The sequence below is a fragment of the Anticarsia gemmatalis genome, chromosome 27, assembly GCF_050436995.1.
Source record: "Anticarsia gemmatalis isolate Benzon Research Colony breed Stoneville strain chromosome 27, ilAntGemm2 primary, whole genome shotgun sequence".
NCBI lineage: Eukaryota > Metazoa > Arthropoda > Insecta > Lepidoptera > Erebidae > Anticarsia > Anticarsia gemmatalis.
In genome coordinates, this window is record NC_134771.1 from 4,834,501 (window position 1) to 4,856,035 (window position 21,535).

General features: G+C 43.7%; 1 protein-coding gene across 1 annotated transcript in view; it reads left to right on the forward strand.

Annotated features, from left to right (window-relative positions):
• The window catches only part of LOC142984409 (uncharacterized), a 28,750-nt gene extending 7,421 nt beyond the window's left edge, over positions 1–21,329 (forward strand). Inside the window, exons 11-32 of the mRNA XM_076131964.1 lie at positions 189–247; positions 475–592; positions 765–821; positions 1,004–1,110; positions 1,373–1,546; positions 2,541–2,661; positions 3,249–3,404; positions 4,402–4,528; positions 5,257–5,401; positions 6,295–6,402; positions 6,916–7,066; positions 7,978–8,093; positions 9,494–9,583; positions 10,013–10,122; positions 10,933–11,020; positions 11,961–12,185; positions 14,967–15,092; positions 15,565–15,709; positions 16,072–16,176; positions 17,121–17,223; positions 18,380–18,507; positions 20,441–21,329. Of these exons, the coding sequence (XP_075988079.1) occupies positions 189–247; positions 475–592; positions 765–821; positions 1,004–1,110; positions 1,373–1,546; positions 2,541–2,661; positions 3,249–3,404; positions 4,402–4,528; positions 5,257–5,401; positions 6,295–6,402; positions 6,916–7,066; positions 7,978–8,093; positions 9,494–9,583; positions 10,013–10,122; positions 10,933–11,020; positions 11,961–12,185; positions 14,967–15,092; positions 15,565–15,709; positions 16,072–16,176; positions 17,121–17,223; positions 18,380–18,507; positions 20,441–20,545 (2,664 nt within the window). The 3' untranslated portion in view covers positions 20,546–21,329. The remainder of the gene's footprint in view (positions 1–188; positions 248–474; positions 593–764; positions 822–1,003; positions 1,111–1,372; positions 1,547–2,540; positions 2,662–3,248; positions 3,405–4,401; positions 4,529–5,256; positions 5,402–6,294; positions 6,403–6,915; positions 7,067–7,977; positions 8,094–9,493; positions 9,584–10,012; positions 10,123–10,932; positions 11,021–11,960; positions 12,186–14,966; positions 15,093–15,564; positions 15,710–16,071; positions 16,177–17,120; positions 17,224–18,379; positions 18,508–20,440) is intronic.
• Positions 21,330–21,535: the final 206 nt, after the last annotated feature.

Sequence of the window (21,535 nt, forward strand, 5' to 3'; positions counted from 1 at the left end):
TTCCAGCCGCCCGAAGGCCTTTGATATGGCTTAACGACTGTTATCTTAATGGACTACAACCGCGACCAACTTTTTACGAACTGTCTGAAGATTGTGGAAGTAAACACGCGCTAAGCGGTTCAAATCCTTGATTGCTCCCTATGGGTTAAATGACGAAATATATTTTGATGAAAATCTTTCATTTTTAGGGTACAGAAGAAAGTCAAGAAACAAAATCTGAGAAGACCTTCAAATGTTTTAATTGCAGGTCAGTTTAATTCTCTCCCTATAATATTGACTAAACGTTAGAGACACACCTGCCAATCTTAGGGACCGAATGTTTGCGGAGCAGATGGTTCCCTGACTGTTGCTGCTGTAATTTCAGTTGATTTGTTATAGGTCTTGGAAATAACACAGCGAGCTTGTTGCGCGGGTGTGTCGCTAATCTAATTGCGTTTAAGAATTGTTGTGACATATGCATACTCTTTTCGACAGTCAAATATTCCCGACGGCCGAAGGTTTGTCATCCCATCGCTGTAAGCGCAGAGGTCGCAAACGTAAGGTGAAAGATGAAAATTTGATTTGTATACCCACTGAAGAAGATTTTTTGAAGGCAAGATTTTTTTATTAAGCATAACTTTGTTAAGAATGTTAATGAGTTCTATCTAGAAAAGAGTGATATTCTTTTCTTATCGAATGGTTAGTGGTCAACCTAGTGTCAAAGTTGTTCAAGCCACCCGAAAGGCTTTTGACTTGGCGAGTGATATTATCATGTTTTGTTATAGAGAGCTCAAGGACGTCCTCGGCCGGATTCAGCGATTGACAACGATTTGCTTGTCATGGTTAGTAAAGTTATCGCATTTTTAGCCAATTTGAGTTAATAGAATTGAGTTGATTTTTGTAGACTTTGTGATCTTTAGACTATAGACTGTGATTTTTTATGATCTTTGAAATACACAGCGCGACTAAAAAAACGAAACGCCCCCCGTTTTTTTGTATTTATGGTATTCATCATGTGTTGTAGCGTCCCCGTAAGCGTCGCAACAAGCAGCCAACATGGAACCCTCAGATAGTAACCTGTCACAACTGTAATGAGTCCTTCACTTCGAAAGTTAGACTCAAGTTTCATATGTAAGTACTTATTTAATACATTTTAGACAGGCCCGAGAGGCCCTTGATATGGCTTAACGACTGTTATCTTAGTAGACAACGGTCGGGGCCGAGCTTTGTACGTGCCATCTGAAGCACGGAGATGGTAAGCTCGAATACCACTATGCGGTCACCCATCTATGAAATGACTCAAATCTCAGAGCTCAGAACTGGCTTTGGGCTCCTCTGCCTACATAATCAACTGTAACAGCCGTGACGTAATTTTAAATGTTTTTTTACACAGGCAGTTCCACGAGAACACATCCCTACTCTCGGGTGGTCGGTACACCTGCAGCGAATGTCACGACGCGACCTTCAGCACGGAGACGCAACTCTTCGACCACGTGCACTTCCAGCACGACAAGCAGAAGCGCTGGCAGTGCCCCGTCGACGGCTGCCACAAGACCTTCTTCCTCAGGTGACCTTGACCCTTGACCCTCAGAGACGCAACTCTTCGACCACGTGCACTTCCAGCACGACAAGCAGAAGCGCTGGCAGTGCCCCGTCGACGGCTGCCACAAGACCTTCTTCCTCAGGTGACCTTGACCCTTGACCCTCAGAGACGCAACTCTTCGACCACGTGCACTTCCAGCACGACAAGCAGAAGCGCTGGCAGTGCCCCGTCGACGGCTGCCACAAGACCTTCTTCCTCAGGTGACCTTGACCCTTGACCCTCAGAGACGCAACTCTTCGACCACGTGCACTTCCAGCACGACAAGCAGAAGCGCTGGCAGTGCCCCGTCGACGGCTGCCACAAGACCTTCTTCCTCAGGTGACCTTGACCCTTGACCCTCAGAGACGCAACTCTTCGACCACGTGCACTTCCAGCACGACAAGCAGAAGCGCTGGCAGTGCCCCGTCGACGGCTGCCACAAGACCTTCTTCCTCAGGTGACCTTGACCCTTGACCCTCAGAGACGCAACTCTTCGACCACGTGCACTTCCAGCACGACAAGCAGAAGCGCTGGCAGTGCCCCGTCGACGGCTGCCACAAGACCTTCTTCCTCAGGTGACCTTGACCCTTGACCCTCAGAGACGCAACTCTTCGACCACGTGCACTTCCAACACGACAAGCAGAAGCGCTGGCAGTGCCCCGTCGACGGCTGCCACAAGACCTTCTTCCTCAGGTGACCTTGACCTCGACCCTGAAGTGACCTTGACCTTCAGTTCAGGTTACACTATCGAAATTTTTTCCTTGTATTAATGACTGGTTATAAAAAAAAGATTTCTAGGAAAATGGAGATGAACGAGGAAATTTTAGTTAAATCTTCATCCTATCGATGCGCCAACATCCTGGCTTAATGCCTGTTTGTCAATTTTCAAATCTCCGACATTTTTTTTTAAACAGAGAGCTGCCGACGTCGACAACACAGCTATGTGCGCGGGTTTTGATAATGTATGTTTGTATCATAGGGCGACACTGACGAAACACAGCCGGACTCACACGGACACGAGGCGCTACGGTTGCAGTACTTGTGGCAAACGATTCCTTGATAAACAGACTTTGGATGAACACGGAGTCACGCATTTACAAGTAAGAGTTTTTATGACTTAATGACCGTCTAATTGATATTCGCCTAGTTCTGTTAAAACCAGTCAGTTTTTGAGGACTTTGTTTATAATGGGACAATTACAAACAGAACACAGGTACACTCTATTCCTTCAAGCGCAGGATCGACGGTTTCAAATGCTTTCCTAAGTACGGAGGTCAACGACCTCAACCTCTTGCCTCCGGGCTATTACCGCGATTTTTTTTTCAGAAAAGCTTTAAGCCGTCTGAAATTCGGAAGCGAGAGCTGTGAGCATATTCTACTGATTCGTTATAGCTACTACTATGTATGTGGGTACCACGATCTTTCTCTTTCTCATCCAAGACCAGCTGAAAACCTGACTCCCTGCTTTATCTGTATAATTTCGATCAGGGATATTGCGGATATTTTCATCTGTATTGAAGTATTCGCAAACTTGGAACATCATTCAAATATAATTAAACATCCGCACTTATTCAAATACTCGCATCCTTAGATGTTTGGAATAAAAGCTTAACATCGGCATTTATCCCTTGGTTTTCTAGAAAACCGCCGTCCTCAGCAACCCTAATTCAATGGTTCCTCCCCCCAGATCAAGCCGTTCCAGTGCCACATCTGTCAGAAGCAGCTGACCCGTCGCTCTCGTCTGCGCATGCACGTGCGAGCCCATGAAGAGGAACTAGTGCCGCGCCTGGTGAGGGTGTGTGCTGTGTGTTCAAGAGCCTTCCGTGACACGCAGCATGCGCAGGTATATTTATTTATTTATTTATTTGAAACTTTATATACAAATTTGTATAAAGGCGGACTTAATGCTAGAGGCATTCTCTGCCAGTCTACCTTAGGGTGAAGCAGAGATTATTACGAAGGTGTTTAAAAGAGGAAGGAAAGTGAGTTAAGAAAGAGTGTACAAATAAATAATAACATAAATAAGCGATTTGAGTGTAAATACAGAAACATAAATAATATGTACATAAATATTATAAATATTACTTATATAATATAAAAATAAATATACATACTATAAAATACATGCGACCTTAGTTATATAAAAGTAGTTGTAGCACTCAGTATAAGAGGAAAAAAAAGCATTTAAAAAAACGAGAACGTCCTCCTAGCCGATATCCGGCTACGGCGGTCAGTTTCATTAAAACTGGCCATCTGTGCAGGACTTTATAGTGTCGCGCGTGTGTGCACAATACACAGGTACACCCTCTATTACCTTACTCTCATATCCCGGTGGGACGGATAACCGACGCGAGTAGTGAGAGGTACAATTAATTGAAGTTTATTGTTGTTTATATCCATCAAAAGTCTTTATGCAACGTTTTGGTTAAAATATAACTTAAAATGTCAAATGAAAATTTGTTTAATATTAATTTTAAGTATAATACTAACCATCTTTTCCCAAAAAATATTTCTCAAGCTGATTAAAATCTATGCTCATTTTACCAATAGTGTCCAAAAAGGTATAAAACTGAAGAAGTTAATTACTAAGGTAGGAAATATTTTGATGTCACTGAAATAGTAAATGGCCCCCTTTACACACACACACTATCGCGCATGAAACAACAATCGCGCGTGTAAGGGGAAAGGAAAGAGCACGCGCCGCGCTCATCTGTCAAGTCCGCGAAGAAAATCGCTCTCTCAGAGCGCGCTGCTTTCCCGCGCGTAATACTGTACGATACTAAGAACGTGCGATACAGTGTGTGTGTAAAGGTGGCTAATAAATATAATGAAACAAACAGGAGCACGCAACAAAATCCACGGAATGTATAGAAGCGTACGCGAACGAGTTGAAGGAGGAGGCAGAAGAAGTGACCGTACAGCTGTCGCCCACTAGTGGGCTTGTGCGACACACTGTGCAGATCGTCGGTGAGTTTGCCCACTCTTCAAGTTTAGTTGACCGCGACTTCGTCCGCGAAAGGGTTTCCCGTTGTAAAAAGTAATAATGTCCTCCTAGCCGATATACGGCTACGGCGGTCAGTTTCATTGAAACTAGCCATCTGTGCAGGACTTTGTTTATAGTGCCCAAGTGTGTGCACAATACACAGGTACACTCTCTATTCCTTCACTCTCATAGTCCTGTGGGACGGATAACCGACACGACCAGTGAGAGGTCAGGCGCAGGACCGACGGCGACACGTGCTCTCCGAGGCACGGAGGTCTTCGACCTCAACTTCCCAACTCCGGGCAATTCTTAACAGAAAATCTCAGAAAAGACTTTTGGCCCGACCCAGGATTCGAACCCGAGACTTCTCGCACGGCAGCCGCATATACGTCCGTAAAAAGTATCCTATGTGTGAATCTAGGTAAATTTCAGTTCAATCGCTCGAAAATTTTAGAAATTGTATACATTCACCCCCTATTTTATCCCCTTAGGGGTGAAATTTATCAAAATCCTTTCTTAACGGTTGCCTACGTCATAACGTCTAATTCTACCTGCATGCCAATTTCAGCTCGATCCGTTTAGTGGTTTGGGCTGTGCGTTGATAGATCACTATGTCTCGGCAGGGATCGGGATTTACAGTGGAAGAGTTTCCATGCAGACGAAGTCGCGGGCGGCCTCTAGTGGTCCATAACTCTGTATGTTTGTCCTACAGAATCTCCAAAACTATCAAAGCCTATAAAACTACAAGTATCAGACGAGGTGGGGTCGCCGCTGTTGTCTCAGCTGGCGGACGAGGCGCGCGCTCTCATCAGAGTCGTCGAGATAGAGAAGGCGTTCAGATGCGAGTACTGCGAGGAGTGAGTACCTTACACACAGAGCGGAGGGGTCACTCAGACTGCTGGAGGCCACACAGACCGGTGGGGTCACACAGACTAGGGTCACACAGATGGGGGTCACACAGATGGGGGTCACACAGACGTGGGTCACATAGACGGCGGTCACACAGGCGGGGGTCTCATATAAATCTGGGGGTCACACAGCCAGCCGAGGTTGCAGACACTGTTGGGGTCACATGTATCCACGGGTTCACACAGACCGGTCGGGGTCACATAGACCGGGGGGGTCACTATCAAGTCAATAAAACTGCAAGTATCAGACGAGGTGGGCTCGCCGCTGTTGTCTCAGCTGGCGGACGAGGCGCGCGCACTCATCAGAGTCGTCGAGATAGAGAAGGCGTTCAGATGCGAGTACTGCGAGGAGTGAGTACCTTACACAGACAGCTGGGGACATAGAGACAGTTAGGCTAGACCGGCGGGAGTCTTGTAGACCGGCGGGTATCACACAAACCAGCGGGGGTCACAGTCCGGTGGGGTCACACTTACCGGCGGGGGTCCCACAGAGCGTTGGGATCACATAGCCCTGTGGGGGTCACTATCAAGTCTATAAAGCTGCAAGTATCAGACGAGGGGGGTCACACAGACAGGTAAGGTTCACACAGACCGGTGGGGGGTCATACAGGCCGGTGGGGTCACACAGACTACTTTTTCGCGCCTTCTATCCGTGGGCAAGGTATGTACTTGGCTGATAATATACGAGTATAAAAACTTGAACAAACTGAGTGATTTTTAATAATTTTGTCTCCACAACACACCCCCGGCCTACAATGCGACACAAGAGCAATTCTTAGTGCGATTGTTATTTTATTGTTGTTTTAAATTTGTGTCCTTAACAGTATTATGTCTTGTTGCAGTGTATTCTATTTGGACAGTGGTTTGAACAATCACCGTGTGATACACAAGGGTGTCAAGAATCCTTTCACCTGTCATATTTGCAAAGTTAGCTTCGCTACTTACTCCAGGTTAGTTACTTACTATTAACGATTTTAAACTCTCTCGACTTGTACACATAATATTATAGTGCAACGGGTCTTAAACGCGATTGAAAATTTAAGGTTGGGATACCTTATTTGTTCACCCGACGTTTCATTTAAGACCCGTTGCATTATAATGTTACAAGTTAACAAGTTACAAGTTTTTTTTTGTAAATAAGGTTGAAATTGTAATTATGTACAGACTGAAACATTTTATTATGCACTATACTAATATTTAGACATTTCATAAAGAGTAGCTGACTTATATGGTAGCCAAACACCGTATTATAAACTTACGATAAACCTGAAAAGAGTTTTTGCTGATCTATGGAACTGTCAAATTAAAATAATGTATTTTTTTATGTATGACTAGGTAATGCTATTTCGCCCGTGTTTTTATTATAGTATACTAGACTGTTGTCCAAACGGAAGAAGGTTTTTGGAATGACAATTAAATACGAAAAGTATGTAAAGAAATATTGTTTTATTTCATCTTTATAGATGTACAACACACAAGACAACTCACGGCTTCTACAAGCGCTCCCTCGCCGATGCTAAGAAACAAGCAGACTCTTCTTCCAAAGACCAGCCTTCAGCCACCGGTATACTGGGCTATGGAGACTTTCCTGTTGTCAAACACTTCTTGTGCGGGGTTAGTGTTCTGTACCATTGATTAGGGTCACTGAGACCCTATAGTACTAGATGAGTACCTTTAAGAGTACTAGATGAGTACTGATATCCTTTATGACCCTTTTGAAACCGCTGAGGGTCACTTTGTACGGACTGAAGGTCACTTTGACCCCGTGAAGGTAATTTTAAGCGGATTAGAGTCATTATCCTCTAAGGGCCAGCCTTCAGCCACCGGTATACTGGGATATGGAGACTTTCCCCCTGGTCAAACACTTTTTATGTGGGGTTAGTATACCTAATCGCCTAATTCGAGTGTCTTTCTTATTCTATGAGGATTTATCCTTAACAAGAGTGAACTACAAAAAATAGCTTTGTGTTCATATGAGGGTCAATCTAATATGTAAGGGTCTTTTAGACACACGAAATTTAAAAGATCGTACGCAGGTCACCTCAGACATTTCTACAAAAACGAATATATAGGGTGTACCAATTAGACTACGCTTATTAAATTTGATGTAATTTTTTTTCTCTTAAATTTTTAGGCTATATGTAAATAATGAATGTTTCGATTAATCAAAAAGCCGTGTTGCACAAAAAAAGAAGTGTTTTCATTGCATAAACCCGGTACAAAAGTTGAGAAAATAACACTCGCAACAAACGCAGTATTAATAGGGATTTTTTAAAAATGATTAATTAAAAATATTAAAAAAATGATGCAACTGACTATGTTATAGTAGAAAATATTTAAAATCTGCACTCTTACTGAGAAACTCTATACTTTGAGTAAAAGTAACTTTACTTACTCCCATGACTGATATTATTTTTACTCACGAAAGTGGCTTAGCAGAGTATGGCGATTTTTCTGCGTCATTGACTGACTTCATAAGGGTCATAAACCCCATACAAATGTCAATAATATACCTTTCCCCACAGGACTGCGGTCGTTCGTACCTTCACTGGACGTACCTACAAGTACATCGTCGCATGAAACACGCAAACGAAAACTTTCTTTACAAGTGTAACCAATGCGAACTTACGTTCCCTACCAGGTGATTACTAGTAAAAATATAATTTAACCCATTAATGTCCCACTGCTGGGCAAGCGTCTCCTCCCGTAATGAGGAAGGGGTTAGGCCTTGAGTCCACCAAGGACAAATTAGCATACCTGAAAAATTGTACCTAATAACTCTCAGGCATGCAAGGTCAGTCACGATGTTTTCTTCCACCGTTGGAACAAGTGACAATTATTTCTAATGCACATATAACTTGAAAAAGTCGTTAGTATGTTACGGCTTGGACTGCCGCTGTGGCGCTGTAGTGTATCCGACAGTTAATCATGGGTTCGATTCCCGAGTCGAACAAAATGCTCTTGGTCTTTTCTAATTTGTATTAAGATATTTCTCAACAGTAAGTTTTAAGCTCGGTAATGGCCCGGTATATAGCAATTAGCCTCTCACTACTGCATGGGACTAACGTTGTTTATAGCGAAACGTGGGTGTTATTCATACACCTCTGCCTATACCTTAGAGCATAACAGGCGTGATAATATGTTTGTATGTATGTGTAGAGGAACGAGGTGTTATGTTCCTCCAACACAAAGGGAGGTTCCTCCGACCAGGCGAGGTGATCATGCCTGGTGGGCATAGGCTGCCCGACTGTTGTAGTCGGGAACTTGTATATATGTTACTGTAAAAGCCCGGACTGTGGTCAATCCTAAGATTTTCCGGTTAAACCTAAGATTTACCAACTCTCAACGGTAAAAGTCCGAATAACTCTATTATTTCGAACTTTTACCCCTATTCACTTGGTAAATCTTAGGATATACCTCAAGGGCAGGTAAATGTAGCTAATATAAAATAATTTAATAGTTATAAAGAAGGAGTTTTCGGCAAACCGACATGGGTAGGTTAGGTTAGAAGGCTGAGGTGGGAGCGAGCGAAGCGAAGCTCCATCCTCAGCCTTCGTGGTTATTTTTTTTTAAACCACCCAGAAGGAGGAGCCCCGCGAAGCGGGGCTCCGGCGACATCTTCAAACTCTCATTATAATTATGTTACGGCATATAATTATATCCCTAGCAATATCATTATATTACGGCTCAAACACATTATACCTAATATGACTTTATCAACTTTTACCGTGTCATTATGTAAATCCTAAGATTTGCCAATTAAATGGTGGTAAAAGTTCGAAATAAAAGAACGTTCGGACTTTTACCATTGGAGAGTTGGTAAATCTTAGGTTTTACCGGAAAATCTTAGGATTTACCACCGTTCGGGCTTTTACAGTAACATATATATAGTCAGTTGCAGTGCAAACTTCGATAGCGCGATTCAGGACTTGTGACGTCACTCTGCGAGTTGGTGGTTGTACGCTCGTACCATTAGATGTCGCTGTATGTAGCTATCCGCTGCATTTGTAACTTGGACATTACAGTAACATTTATTTCCAGCTGGAGTTTGGCGTATCATCGTAAGAAAGTGCACGGTAAAACCGGCCCGGATGACCCGGGGACTAGTACTAAAACTAAGGATGACTACAGGTAACGTCGCTTACCCCCGGTTTCTGAGGTACATTTAGCGGTAGTTTATCTATTCAATAGCGTTAAAACTCATATAAAAAACGCTACTGAATAGATAAACTACCGCTAAATGTAGTCAGAAACCGGGGGTTAGTAACTATCGCAGTTTGACTCCCTTTCTTTCCTTTTACTCTATATTTTCCTCTTACCCCTAATTCTCTACTTTTATCTTGTGGCTAAATAAATCTAGATAAAAGTTTATTCCAGCCGTCTTACATTTTTTATATAAGTTCACGATACATTGCTAAATAATTGATTTGCAATGTTTTACTTACATCGACCCTAATTAAATCTGGAGATAGGGAAGATATTAAATATTGTTTAAAAGGTTTTTTTATTTAATATCTCGGAATTTAAGTATTTGCGGTTAAAAAAAGCGTATTGTAATAGGATCCCATGTCGCGACTGTGAGGAGGTGCTGCCTAACAAGACGGCATTGTACAAACACAGGAAGAAGGAACACAGCGATATGTCCAACACACTCAATAATAGTAACCAAGGTAAGAAATAGTAATATTATAAATGCGAAAGTTTGAAAGGATAAATAAATAAATATCATTGGACAATTGTTTCCAAGCTAAGCAGAGCTTGTACTATGGTAACCAAATCCATACTAATATTATAAATGCGAAAGTAACTCTGTCTGTCTGTCTGTCTGTCTGTCTGTCTGTCTGTCTGTCTGTTTGTCTGTCTGTCTGTCTGTCTGTCTGTCTGTCTGTCTGCTACTCAATCACGCCTAAACTACTGAACCAATTTGCATGAAATTTGGTATGGAGATATTTTGATACCCGAGAAAGGACATAGGCTACTTTTTACCCTGGGAAAATGACGCATTTCCCGGGAAAATTCAGGTGGCGAACGAAGTAGCAAATAATCAAAATTATAATGACATTGAATTAACAAAATTCCGTTGTCATGGCAACTGTTTTAATGGCGGATATGCCTTAGCGCGACTTCGTTATATTATGAGATATAAATAGTGTTACAAAAACGTAGAAAATTCTGACCCATTCTCTCTTATGTGACGCAAGCGAAGTTGCGCGGGTCAGCTAGTAACTGATAAATATCATTAACCTAGCCTTTCTTCCAACTTGGAGTCGGCTTCCAGTCTCACCGGTGGCAACTGGATACCAATATTTTACATGGAGCGACTGTCTATCTGACCTCCACAACACAGTTACCTGGGATATAACACGATACCCTTCGGTATACTGGTTGTCAGACTTTCAGGCTCCTGACTACTGTTAACGACTGTCAAAGAATACTGTTAACGTGCCCCGAGTTGTCCAATGATAATTTTTACTATACAGGTGGCGCGGGTGAGTCGAGCACGTCGAATGCGTGCGCGTACTGTCCCGCCACCTTCACGCACTCGCCCGACCTACACAAACATGTCAAGTATGTATCATTTGTTTGTATGTTCTTAATAATATGTACTGATTTGACTCAAATTCTAATCATTTTTACGATTTTAACTGCTTTTTTTTCTATGCTTTTCCTTGTCTTTTACTCCCGACGCAAAAAGAGGTTTGTTATAAGTTTGACGTGTCTGTCTGTGTCTCTGTCTGTCTGTGGCATTTTAACTGTCGAAAGGATGCAGCGATTTCAATTTAATTTTTCGTTTTGTTATATTAAAGGTGACTTATGAGCGAGTGTTTTTAGACATGTTTGATGAAAATCGGTTGAGCCGTTTAAAAGTTGTAGGGGGTGAAAGTGGGGAGATTAACCGAATGTCTGCTAATTTACTCGGATGGGGACTCAAATATTTTTGTATGATGAGAAAGTTGGTGGTGGGAAAATTAGAATGGCTTTACCTAACCAACCTATAAAAAGTATGAAATAAAAAAAAATAAAATAAAATCGTGGTAATTTTAAATTTTCAATTTATAGTTATTGCCTATATTTCTCGTAAAATATATTTCTGTAAAATTTACGTTTGCGACATCAGCTACGAACAGTCGTAGCACGAGAGTATAAACAATGGTTTGTGTGACTATCTGACATTTTCCCCTCAAATGTGTTTCCTAAAAATGACTTGACTAGTGGCGTAACTATACCATTCGAGGCCCGTGGCAAATTCATCGGATGGGCCCCCTCCCTCTAATATAAAAAAGATGAACCACTTTTCTTTTCAAAATCTTAGAACTTTTGATATATTTTTTTTATTGTACCAAAAATACATCAGACAGAACTTTTTTTTACTAAACATGTATGATAAATACTAAAATATTGGGAGTTAGGATTCCCTTCTAATCGGGGGCCCCTTCCGGCTGGGCTACGCCACTGTCTACGACGTCAGCTACGAAACATCTACATCGTAGCACATTAACCTCTACAGAGACGTGCACAAGCAAGAGCCATCTCTCGCATGTCGTTCATGCAACAAGCGCTTCTGGTCGCGCGCCGAGCTGACGTCACATGGGCGTGCGTGCCCGCGCCGCCCGCACGCCTGCGCGGTCTGCGGTCACCAGTTCCGCACGCTGTCCATGCGCAACGAGCACCTGCGGGTACACACCGGGGAGCGACCCTTCCCTTGTGACGTGTGCGGCGTGGCCTTTAGACGGTGAGTGTACTATACTAGCTGACGTCACACGCCGCACGCATGCGCGGTCTGCGGTCACCAGTTCCGCACGCTGTCCATGCGCAACGAGCACCTGCGGGTACACACCGGGGAGCGACCCTTCCCTTGTGACGTGTGCGGCGTGGCCTTTAGACGGTGAGTGTACTATACTAGCTGACGTCACACGCCGCACGCATGCGCGGTCTGCGGTCACCAGTTCCGCACGCTGTCCATGCGCAACGAGCACCTGCGGGTACACACCGGGGAGCGACCCTTCCCTTGTGACGTGTGCGGCGTGGCCTTTAGACGGTAAGTGTACTATACTAGCTGACGTCACACGCCGCACGCCTGCGCGGTCTGCGGTCACCAGTTCCGCACGCTGTCCATGCGCAACGAGCACCTGCGGGTACACACCGGGGAGCGACCCTTCCCTTGTGACGTGTGCGGCGTGGCCTTTAGACGGTAAGTGTACTATACTAGCTGACGTCACACGCCGCACGCATGCGCGGTCTGCGGTCACCAGTTCCGCACGCTGTCCATGCGCAACGAGCACCTGCGGGTACACACCGGGGAGCGACCCTTCCCTTGTGACGTGTGCGGCGTGGCCTTTAGACGGTAAGTGTACTATACTAGCTGACGTCACACGCCGCACGCCTGCGCGGTCTGCGGTCACCAGTTCCGCACGCTGTCCATGCGCAACGAGCACCTGCGGGTACACACCGGGGAGCGACCCTTCCCTTGTGACGTGTGCGGCGTGGCCTTTAGACGGTAAGTGTACTATACTAGCTGACGTCACACGCCTCACGCATGCGCGGTCTGCGGTCACCAGTTCCGCACGCTGTCCATGCGCAACGAGCACCTGCGGGTACACACCGGGGAGCGACCCTTCCCTTGTGACGTGTGCGGCGTGGCCTTTAGACGGTAAGTGTACTATACTAGCTGACGTCACACGCCGCACGCATGCGCGGTCTGCGGTCACCAGTTCCGCACGCTGTCCATGCGCAACGAGCACCTGCGGGTACACACCGGGGAGCGACCCTTCCCTTGTGACGTGTGCGGCGTGGCCTTTAGACGGTGAGTGTACTATACTAGCTGACGTCACACGCCGCACGCATGCGCGGTCTGCGGTCACCAGTTCCGCACGCTGTCCATGCGCAACGAGCACCTGCGGGTACACACCGGGGAGCGACCCTTCCCTTGTGACGTGTGCGGCGTGGCCTTTAGACGGTGAGTGTACTATACTAGCTGACGTCACACGCCGCACGCATGCGCGGTCTGCGGTCACCAGTTCCGCACGCTGTCCATGCGCAACGAGCACCTGCGGGTACACACCGGGGAGCGACCCTTCCCTTGTGACGTGTGCGGCGTGGCCTTTAGACGGTAAGTGTACTATACTAGCTGACGTCACACGCCGCACGCCTGCGCGGTCTGCGGTCACCAGTTCCGCACGCTGTCCATGCGCAACGAGCACCTGCGGGTACACACCGGGGAGCGACCCTTCCCTTGTGACGTGTGCGGCGTGGCCTTTAGACGGTAAGTGTACTATACTAGCTGACGTCACACGCCGCACGCCTGCGCGGTCTGCGGTCACCAGTTCCGCACGCTGTCCATGCGCAACGAGCACCTGCGGGTACACACCGGGGAGCGACCCTTCCCTTGTGACGTGTGCGGCGTGGCCTTTAGACGGTAAGTGTACTATACTAGCTGACGTCACACGCCGCACGCATGCGCGGTCTGCGGTCACCAGTTCCGCACGCTGTCCATGCGCAACGAGCACCTGCGGGTACACACCGGGGAGCGACCCTTCCCTTGTGACGTGTGCGGCGTGGCCTTTAGACGGTAAGTGTACTATACTAGCTGACGTCACACGCCGCACGCCTGCGCGGTCTGCGGTCACCAGTTCCGCACGCTGTCCATGCGCAACGAGCACCTGCGGGTACACACCGGGGAGCGACCCTTCCCTTGTGACGTGTGCGGCGTGGCCTTTAGACGGTAAGTGTACTATACTAGCTGACGTCACACGCCGCACGCATGCGCGGTCTGCGGTCACCAGTTCCGCACGCTGTCCATGCGCAACGAGCACCTGCGGGTACACACCGGGGAGCGACCCTTCCCTTGTGACGTGTGCGGCGTGGCCTTTAGACGGTAAGTGTACTATACTAGCTGACGTCACACGCCGCACGCATGCGCGGTCTGCGGTCACCAGTTCCGCACGCTGTCCATGCGCAACGAGCACCTGCGGGTACACACCGGGGAGCGACCCTTCCCTTGTGACGTGTGCGGCGTGGCCTTTAGACGGTGAGTGTACTATACTAGCTGACGTCACACGCCGCACGCATGCGCGGTCTGCGGTCACCAGTTCCGCACGCTGTCCATGCGCAACGAGCACCTGCGGGTACACACCGGGGAGCGACCCTTCCCTTGTGACGTGTGCGGCGTGGCCTTTAGACGGTAAGTGTACTATACTAGCTGACGTCACACGCCGCACGCCTGCGCGGTCTGCGGTCACCAGTTCCGCACGCTGTCCATGCGCAACGAGCACCTGCGGGTACACACCGGGGAGCGACCCTTCCCTTGTGACGTGTGCGGCGTGGCCTTTAGACGGTAAGTGTACTATACTAGCTGACGTCACACGCCGCACGCATGCGCGGTCTGCGGTCACCAGTTCCGCACGCTGTCCATGCGCAACGAGCACCTGCGGGTACACACCGGGGAGCGACCCTTCCCTTGTGACGTGTGCGGCGTGGCCTTTAGACGGTAAGTGTACTATACTAGCTGACGTCACACGCCGCACGCATGCGCGGTCTGCGGTCACCAGTTCCGCACGCTGTCCATGCGCAACGAGCACCTGCGGGTACACACCGGGGAGCGACCCTTCCCTTGTGACGTGTGCGGCGTGGCCTTTAGACGGTAAGTGTACTATATAGTGTAGATCTAGCCTTATCCCTCTCTTTCTCTCTCATCGTATGGTTAGCGGTCAACCTAGTGTCAAAGTTGTTCAAACCGCCTGAAGGCCTTTGACGTGGCTTAACGACTGTTATCTTAATTAACAACAACCAGGACCGACTTTTGCGTGTCCTTCGAAGCACGGAGACGCTCAATTCAAATACCACTACGCGGTCACCCATCTATAGAATGACTGTGCTAACGGTTGCTTACAGACAGTTTATCAACCGGCCGGAAGTTTCGGAGGGCACTTAAAAAGTCGGTCACGGTTGTTGTCAATTAAAATAACAGTCGTTAAGCCACGTCAAAGGCCTTCGGGCGGCTTGAACAACTTTGACACTAGGTTCACCACTAACCATACGACAAGAAGAAAAAGACTGAGAAAAGAAAAAATATCCTATAGTTTACTATAATTTTTTGTTTTAACTGCCGATAGGTCGACAGCGATGCGCAACCATCGTCTGATCCACAGCGGGGTCCGCGCGTGGGCGTGCGGCCGCTGTCCCAAACGGTTCAGGATACGATCCGATCTGCGCACTCATCTTAGACTCAAACATCCCGCGACGCTGCTTGTGTTTGAGGTATGACAACTACCTGTTTTAGATAATTATAGACGAGTATGTTGCAAAAATTATGAGCATGGTGATATAGAATGTTGGGAGTTAAGAAAAGCCTTTACTTATTAAGAAATTATTACATTGTTAATGTCCTTCCTGAAATTTTACCCACAAATATAAATCATTAATTCTAACTAAGTAAATAAAATAAATTACATATTTGACGTGGGTGAAGACAAAACTATTTGGGAGAAGACCCCAGCAGTGGAACATTAATAGGTTAAATTTATACGCGAATTGCGTCGAAACGTTAGGCATTGTAAGGTAAAATGCGTGTTCGCGTTACCGTATCCTATTATATAATCGTCTCTTTATTTAAAACACAGATGGAGGGTCTGAACCCGTCCCCGGACGAGGTGATGAAGCATTTGTCGATGCACAATGTATCACACGACAAAGTCATCGAGATCACCAAGATGTCCTTCCCTAAGGTAAACTTATTAAATATAAATATCATTGGACAACTCACACACTGTCATTTGATTCCAAACTAAGCAGAGCTTGTACTATAGCAACCAAATAACTGATAAACATACTTATATACTTCTAAATACATACTTAATACTTTCATAGATAAATTTGACCCACGACTTCGCCCGTTTGGTTTGTGACCTAGGACAGAATTTTCACACAAACTTACATCCCCTGTTCTATCCCCTTGGGGGTAGAATTGATCAAAATCCTTTCTTAGCGGATGCCTACGTTATAACATGTACCTGCATGTTAAATTTCAGCTCGATCCGTCCAGTGGTTTGTGCTGTGCGTTGATAGATCACTATGTCAGTTTTTGAGTTATACATATATCGATACCTCCTAAATATAATTAGTCAACTGACATTATAGTAATATTACAGGAGTTTTTTTTTTTAAACTCTCGCGTTGCATGTTTAATGTATAATAGAATACGGGAATTAACGCGAACACGCATTTTACCTAAAACTGGTCTGGACTGGTCAGTCAGCCTGGGACCACGGCGAGTGCAACCTGCGCCGAAACGTTAGACATTTTAAGGTAAAATGCGTGTTCGCGTTAATTCCCGTATTCTATTATACATTAATATTACAGGAGAGCGATTTGAAAGCAAATTATTCCTGTTCCGTTTGTATAAAATGACTTGATTTTTGTTATTATTACTCGGTATTTATTATGCATTTATAAAAAAAAAACTAACATTTAAATCATGGTTTATTATGTACGTTTATGTAACAATAATAAAATACCAAAAATTTGTTAGATGACTCAGTATACTTGGGAAGTATTTAGATGGTTTCCTAAAGTATCCTTTGTAAAACAAAGGATTCAGGTTATAAGCACACTATTTAACTGTCTTATTATATGTATTGATTGTGAATGTATTGAAAGTCGTATGTTTCAGGGAACGTCAAGCGTTATACCGAACAGTGCTCGTGCGTTATCCGCACTGAGCGATGTGCCGCGACAACACGTTATATGTGGCAAACCTGCACCACAACCTACACGTGAGTATATATCTTATAACTAGTATTATATGCCAATAATATGTTAGCGTCTGATCATCATTATGTAGGTAGATGCTCCCATCATGCTTCCAATACACCTGACATCTCGTTTACTCCCACTTTAATAAATATAATAATAATAATAAATTTAATCCATTAATGTCCCACTGCTTGGCAAGGGTCTCCTTCCGTAATGAGGGAGGGGTTAGGCCTTGAGTCCACCACGCTGGCCAAGTGCGGGTTGGGGACGTTGCATGCCCTCAATAAATGTTTTAATCAAATTTTAGGCATGCAAGGTTTCCTCGCGATGTTTTCCTTCACCGTTGGAGCATGTGACAATTATTTCTAATACACACATAACTTCGAAAATTCATTGGTGTGTTGCCTCGGGTTCGAACCTGCGACCACTTGCGTGGGAGGTGTCAACTTATACCACTCGGCTATCACTATAATGGTTATGACCTATGTGTGTTCGGTAGTGTTGGTAGCAGCTCCCTACATTATCAATTATGTATACCTAATAGAAATATTGTTAAACCATTTGGCGATTAAAAAGAGTGGCCAGGAGTTTGTTGGCAGCTCTTCTCATTGGCCCTACCTTCCGAACTGGCGGTAAATTCATTCTCTGTATCATTGACTATCATAAGTGTCAGCACTTGACCTAAATGAATAAATGATTAGATTTTGATTTTGATCATCGTATTATTGTTATTATGAAAAGGTAAAATTATGGTACCAGGATTGTGTTAAGGAACTTCAAAAATATGAAATACTTGAGATTCTCTCTGATGCGAAAGTAAAGAATTGATAGGCTTGATCCATTCCGGGATGATCAAAAATAATGTATTTCTATGTTAGAGTTACCTTGAAATAGCTAATAGTGTGCAAATAGAAGCAAAGTCTCTTCCATCCCAACTTTTCTGATCTCGAGACCCATATTTTATTGGTTCAAAACTTTACAAAGGCTTGACTTTTCTACATCATTATTTTAACAGAAATATGAGAATTACCCTGCTCTCATATCGGGAGAAGTAGACTCTTTCCCAAAAGTAGATAGATTTTAATTTATTTTTCGTATGATTATGAGAGACCTTTTCTCAACAGTGGGACACAGAAACAGGTTAAATAAAAAAAATATTGTATTTCCATTGTCCAGTGGAAGAGTTCCAGCCAGCTCGTCGTGGTAGAGGTATAGCGAAAAACCCACGGCGCCCCAAGATCCTGCAGCGTGGAGTCACACAAGACTCCTCTGCCTACCCCCTAGCTGTCAGCGTTAGCGGAGAGGTACGTTATTATTACAAACTAGAGGTAGACACTTCGTCCGCGTGGAAACCTTTCCCGTGTAAATCCCGATCCCTCGGGAACTCCGGGATAAATAGCCTATGTGTTATTCTGAGTCTTCAGCTACCTACATACTAAATTTTATCGTAATAGGGAATATGCGTAAGATTCAAATAACGCTCAAATATTTTTTTTCCTAAAGTTTATTGCCTAGGAATTGCGTACACGTTAATATTTTTTAATATAAATACGTTTTGAATTAGATATTATGAAATAAAAAGTGCAAAAAATACGAGAAAAATTCAAATGAGCTGAAACGCAACGCTATTGGTCGAAACGAGTTGTGACGTCAAAGTCTATAATAACAAATAATACTGTTCTCAGTTCTGTGCTGTTAACGATTTAATTCCGTTTTATTGTGATTTGAAGTAAATATTGAAGTTAAATTACATTTTTTTCGTAAAAATAAAGTCATAAGACTTACAGAAAAATTACAGATATTGGTTTCGTCAAAGCACAATCGGACAATCTCCCGAAAATTGATGTGTTTATGATGACCACGTTTTTTGCATCAAACCTGGATTTTACGTCTACTGAAATAAAAGGGGTGAATTTTACTATTCACTTGAACAGCTTTGTCAACATACATCTTCTCAGTAGATAATGAAGTGCTGCAACCAGCTTCACAGAGGTTTTTCATTTCTATATCTTCTATGTTCACCTGAGATGAAGATGCACTTGTACTTGCTTCCATCTGATCAATTTGTGACAAATCAGTTAGCTTTGTAGTGCTAACACTTTGTTTAGCGGGTGGTGCGGATAAAGCTTCTTCAATTATTTCTTTTTTGTTTTCTCTTTTTGTAAGCTTTTCTCTCCAACGATGGCTGGGTTTCAGTATTCTTTTGACATTGGATTTTGTGAGGTAGGATACCTTTCTTCAATCTTAATACAGTTTTGTGTTTTTCTTGCAAATTCATTATTTTGTACTCAATATAATTAGCTGTATCCTCTTCTAACTGAAAAACAAAAAATAAAACATGAAATTAAATGTGAAACGTATAAATAGTGCATATAAGAGTTTTTAAAATAATATTAGTTTGCAATAGGCATTCTTGTGCACAAATATATTGAAATTCTAGAATTCTGTTCAGTGTCATTGGGTTTCAGTCAGTCAAGTGGTCGTAATTGTACCAAACCTTTGAACATAGGGCCTTTTTCAAGCAAGGTTGTAAATGCAAGAGGTTATAATGTGGGCACTAGCAAAGTTTAGCAGATAAATAAACAATTTGTACATAAAATGGAATAAATACTTACGTCGAAATGGTCTTCACAACAATATAAACAAGTTGATGGAGATATCATGTCTCTCTTCATGATTCTACACCATTTTTTCCTTACTGCAGCACCTCTTGGTACAAAAAAAAACACTTTATTTGGTGCATTTTTATTTGTATTTTTACATAAGGGCACGATACAGTACTTGAAAGTTGGTTTACTGCACTCCTGCATTGTGTAATTGAAATAAAACAAAATAATTTCATAAAATAGAGGCCGAAACACGTTTGTAGCTATTCACTAGTTGATTGCTATTATAGACTTTGACGTCACGTCAAGCGCGCCGAAATGGCGGTCGTTTAAAATGATGAAATCAGCCTACTATTTTAAAACTATTTATTTCGAGCTAAATTTAGTTTTTTTTTAGCAGATTTTTTTTTTACGTTCATATAATGATGTAAATTATCATTTAAAAAAATAAAAAAAATACACGCATATTCCCTATTGCTTCAGAAGTATTTGCGAGAAAGAGTAACATAAGAAGGGTATTCTAAGTTCTAACCCATCAAACGCGGCGCTACGGTTATTGCGGCGAGGTGACCACGTTAACCACTGCGCCAAACGTGCAGTTATATTACAGATACATTATTTTGTTTCCCAGGAGCTGTCAGACTTGAACCTCCAGTTATTGCTACGTGACGGAGTGTTGGTTAACGGTAACCAGATGGTACAGTTGCAGCTCGATGACCCCATGTTAATGGACTAAATATAATATCTATACTAATATTATAAAGCTGAAGAGTTTGTTTGTTTGTTTGAACGCGCTAATCTCAGAAACTACTGGTCCGATTTGAAAAATTCAGTGTTAGATAGCCCATTTATCGAGGAAGGCTATAGGCTATATATCATAGCACATTACGACCAATAGGAGCAGAGTACCAGTGAAAAATGTTCCAAAAACGGGGAAAAATTTCACCCATTCTCTCTAATGTGACGCAAGCGAAGTTGCGCGGGTCAGCTAGTTATAAATACATTGTATAGGAGCTCGTGGCTTTTAACAACAGCCGCACGGATCGATCTCTGAGGTTAAGCTACGCTTGCCGAGGTTGGTCCGTGGATGGGTGACCATCTTATACATTTCGAGTTCCTCCATGGTCCCGGCTGTTATTTTCTATGATCTTTGACAGTCGTTAACAGTAGTCAGAAGCTTGAAAGTCTGACATCCAGACTTACCGAGGAGTATCGTGTTAACCCAGGTAACTGTGTTGTGGAGGTCAGATAGACAGTCGCTCCATGTAAAACACTGGTATTATGCATGTATGTTATATTTTTTTAGTTACTTTCAAATTCTTTGTTAAATGATATTACTTTTAATTGCGGTACGATTCGAAGTATTATTTGTATTACCTAATGTTAATGTTTATTAATTTTTGGTTTTCATGTAAATACGAAAATGTTCTTGTAATTAAATATGTAAAATTGTTGTGTTTTAGCGAATGCATAATTTTGGCGTTATGGAAAAACTATAACTAAGTGCAATACTTACTAGATGTAATTAATAAAGGTTTTGATTTTTTTATAAATATGAGTTTTATTTTTAATTACCTTTTAAATAAATCTGATCGTGACTGCTCCAATGGCGCAGTGGTTAACATCGCCACGCCGTTACCATTGCGTCGGTAGGTTCGATTCCCATACGTAACAAATATTTTTGCGATCCACAATATTTGATCTCGGAATGTTGGAGGGGTTAGGC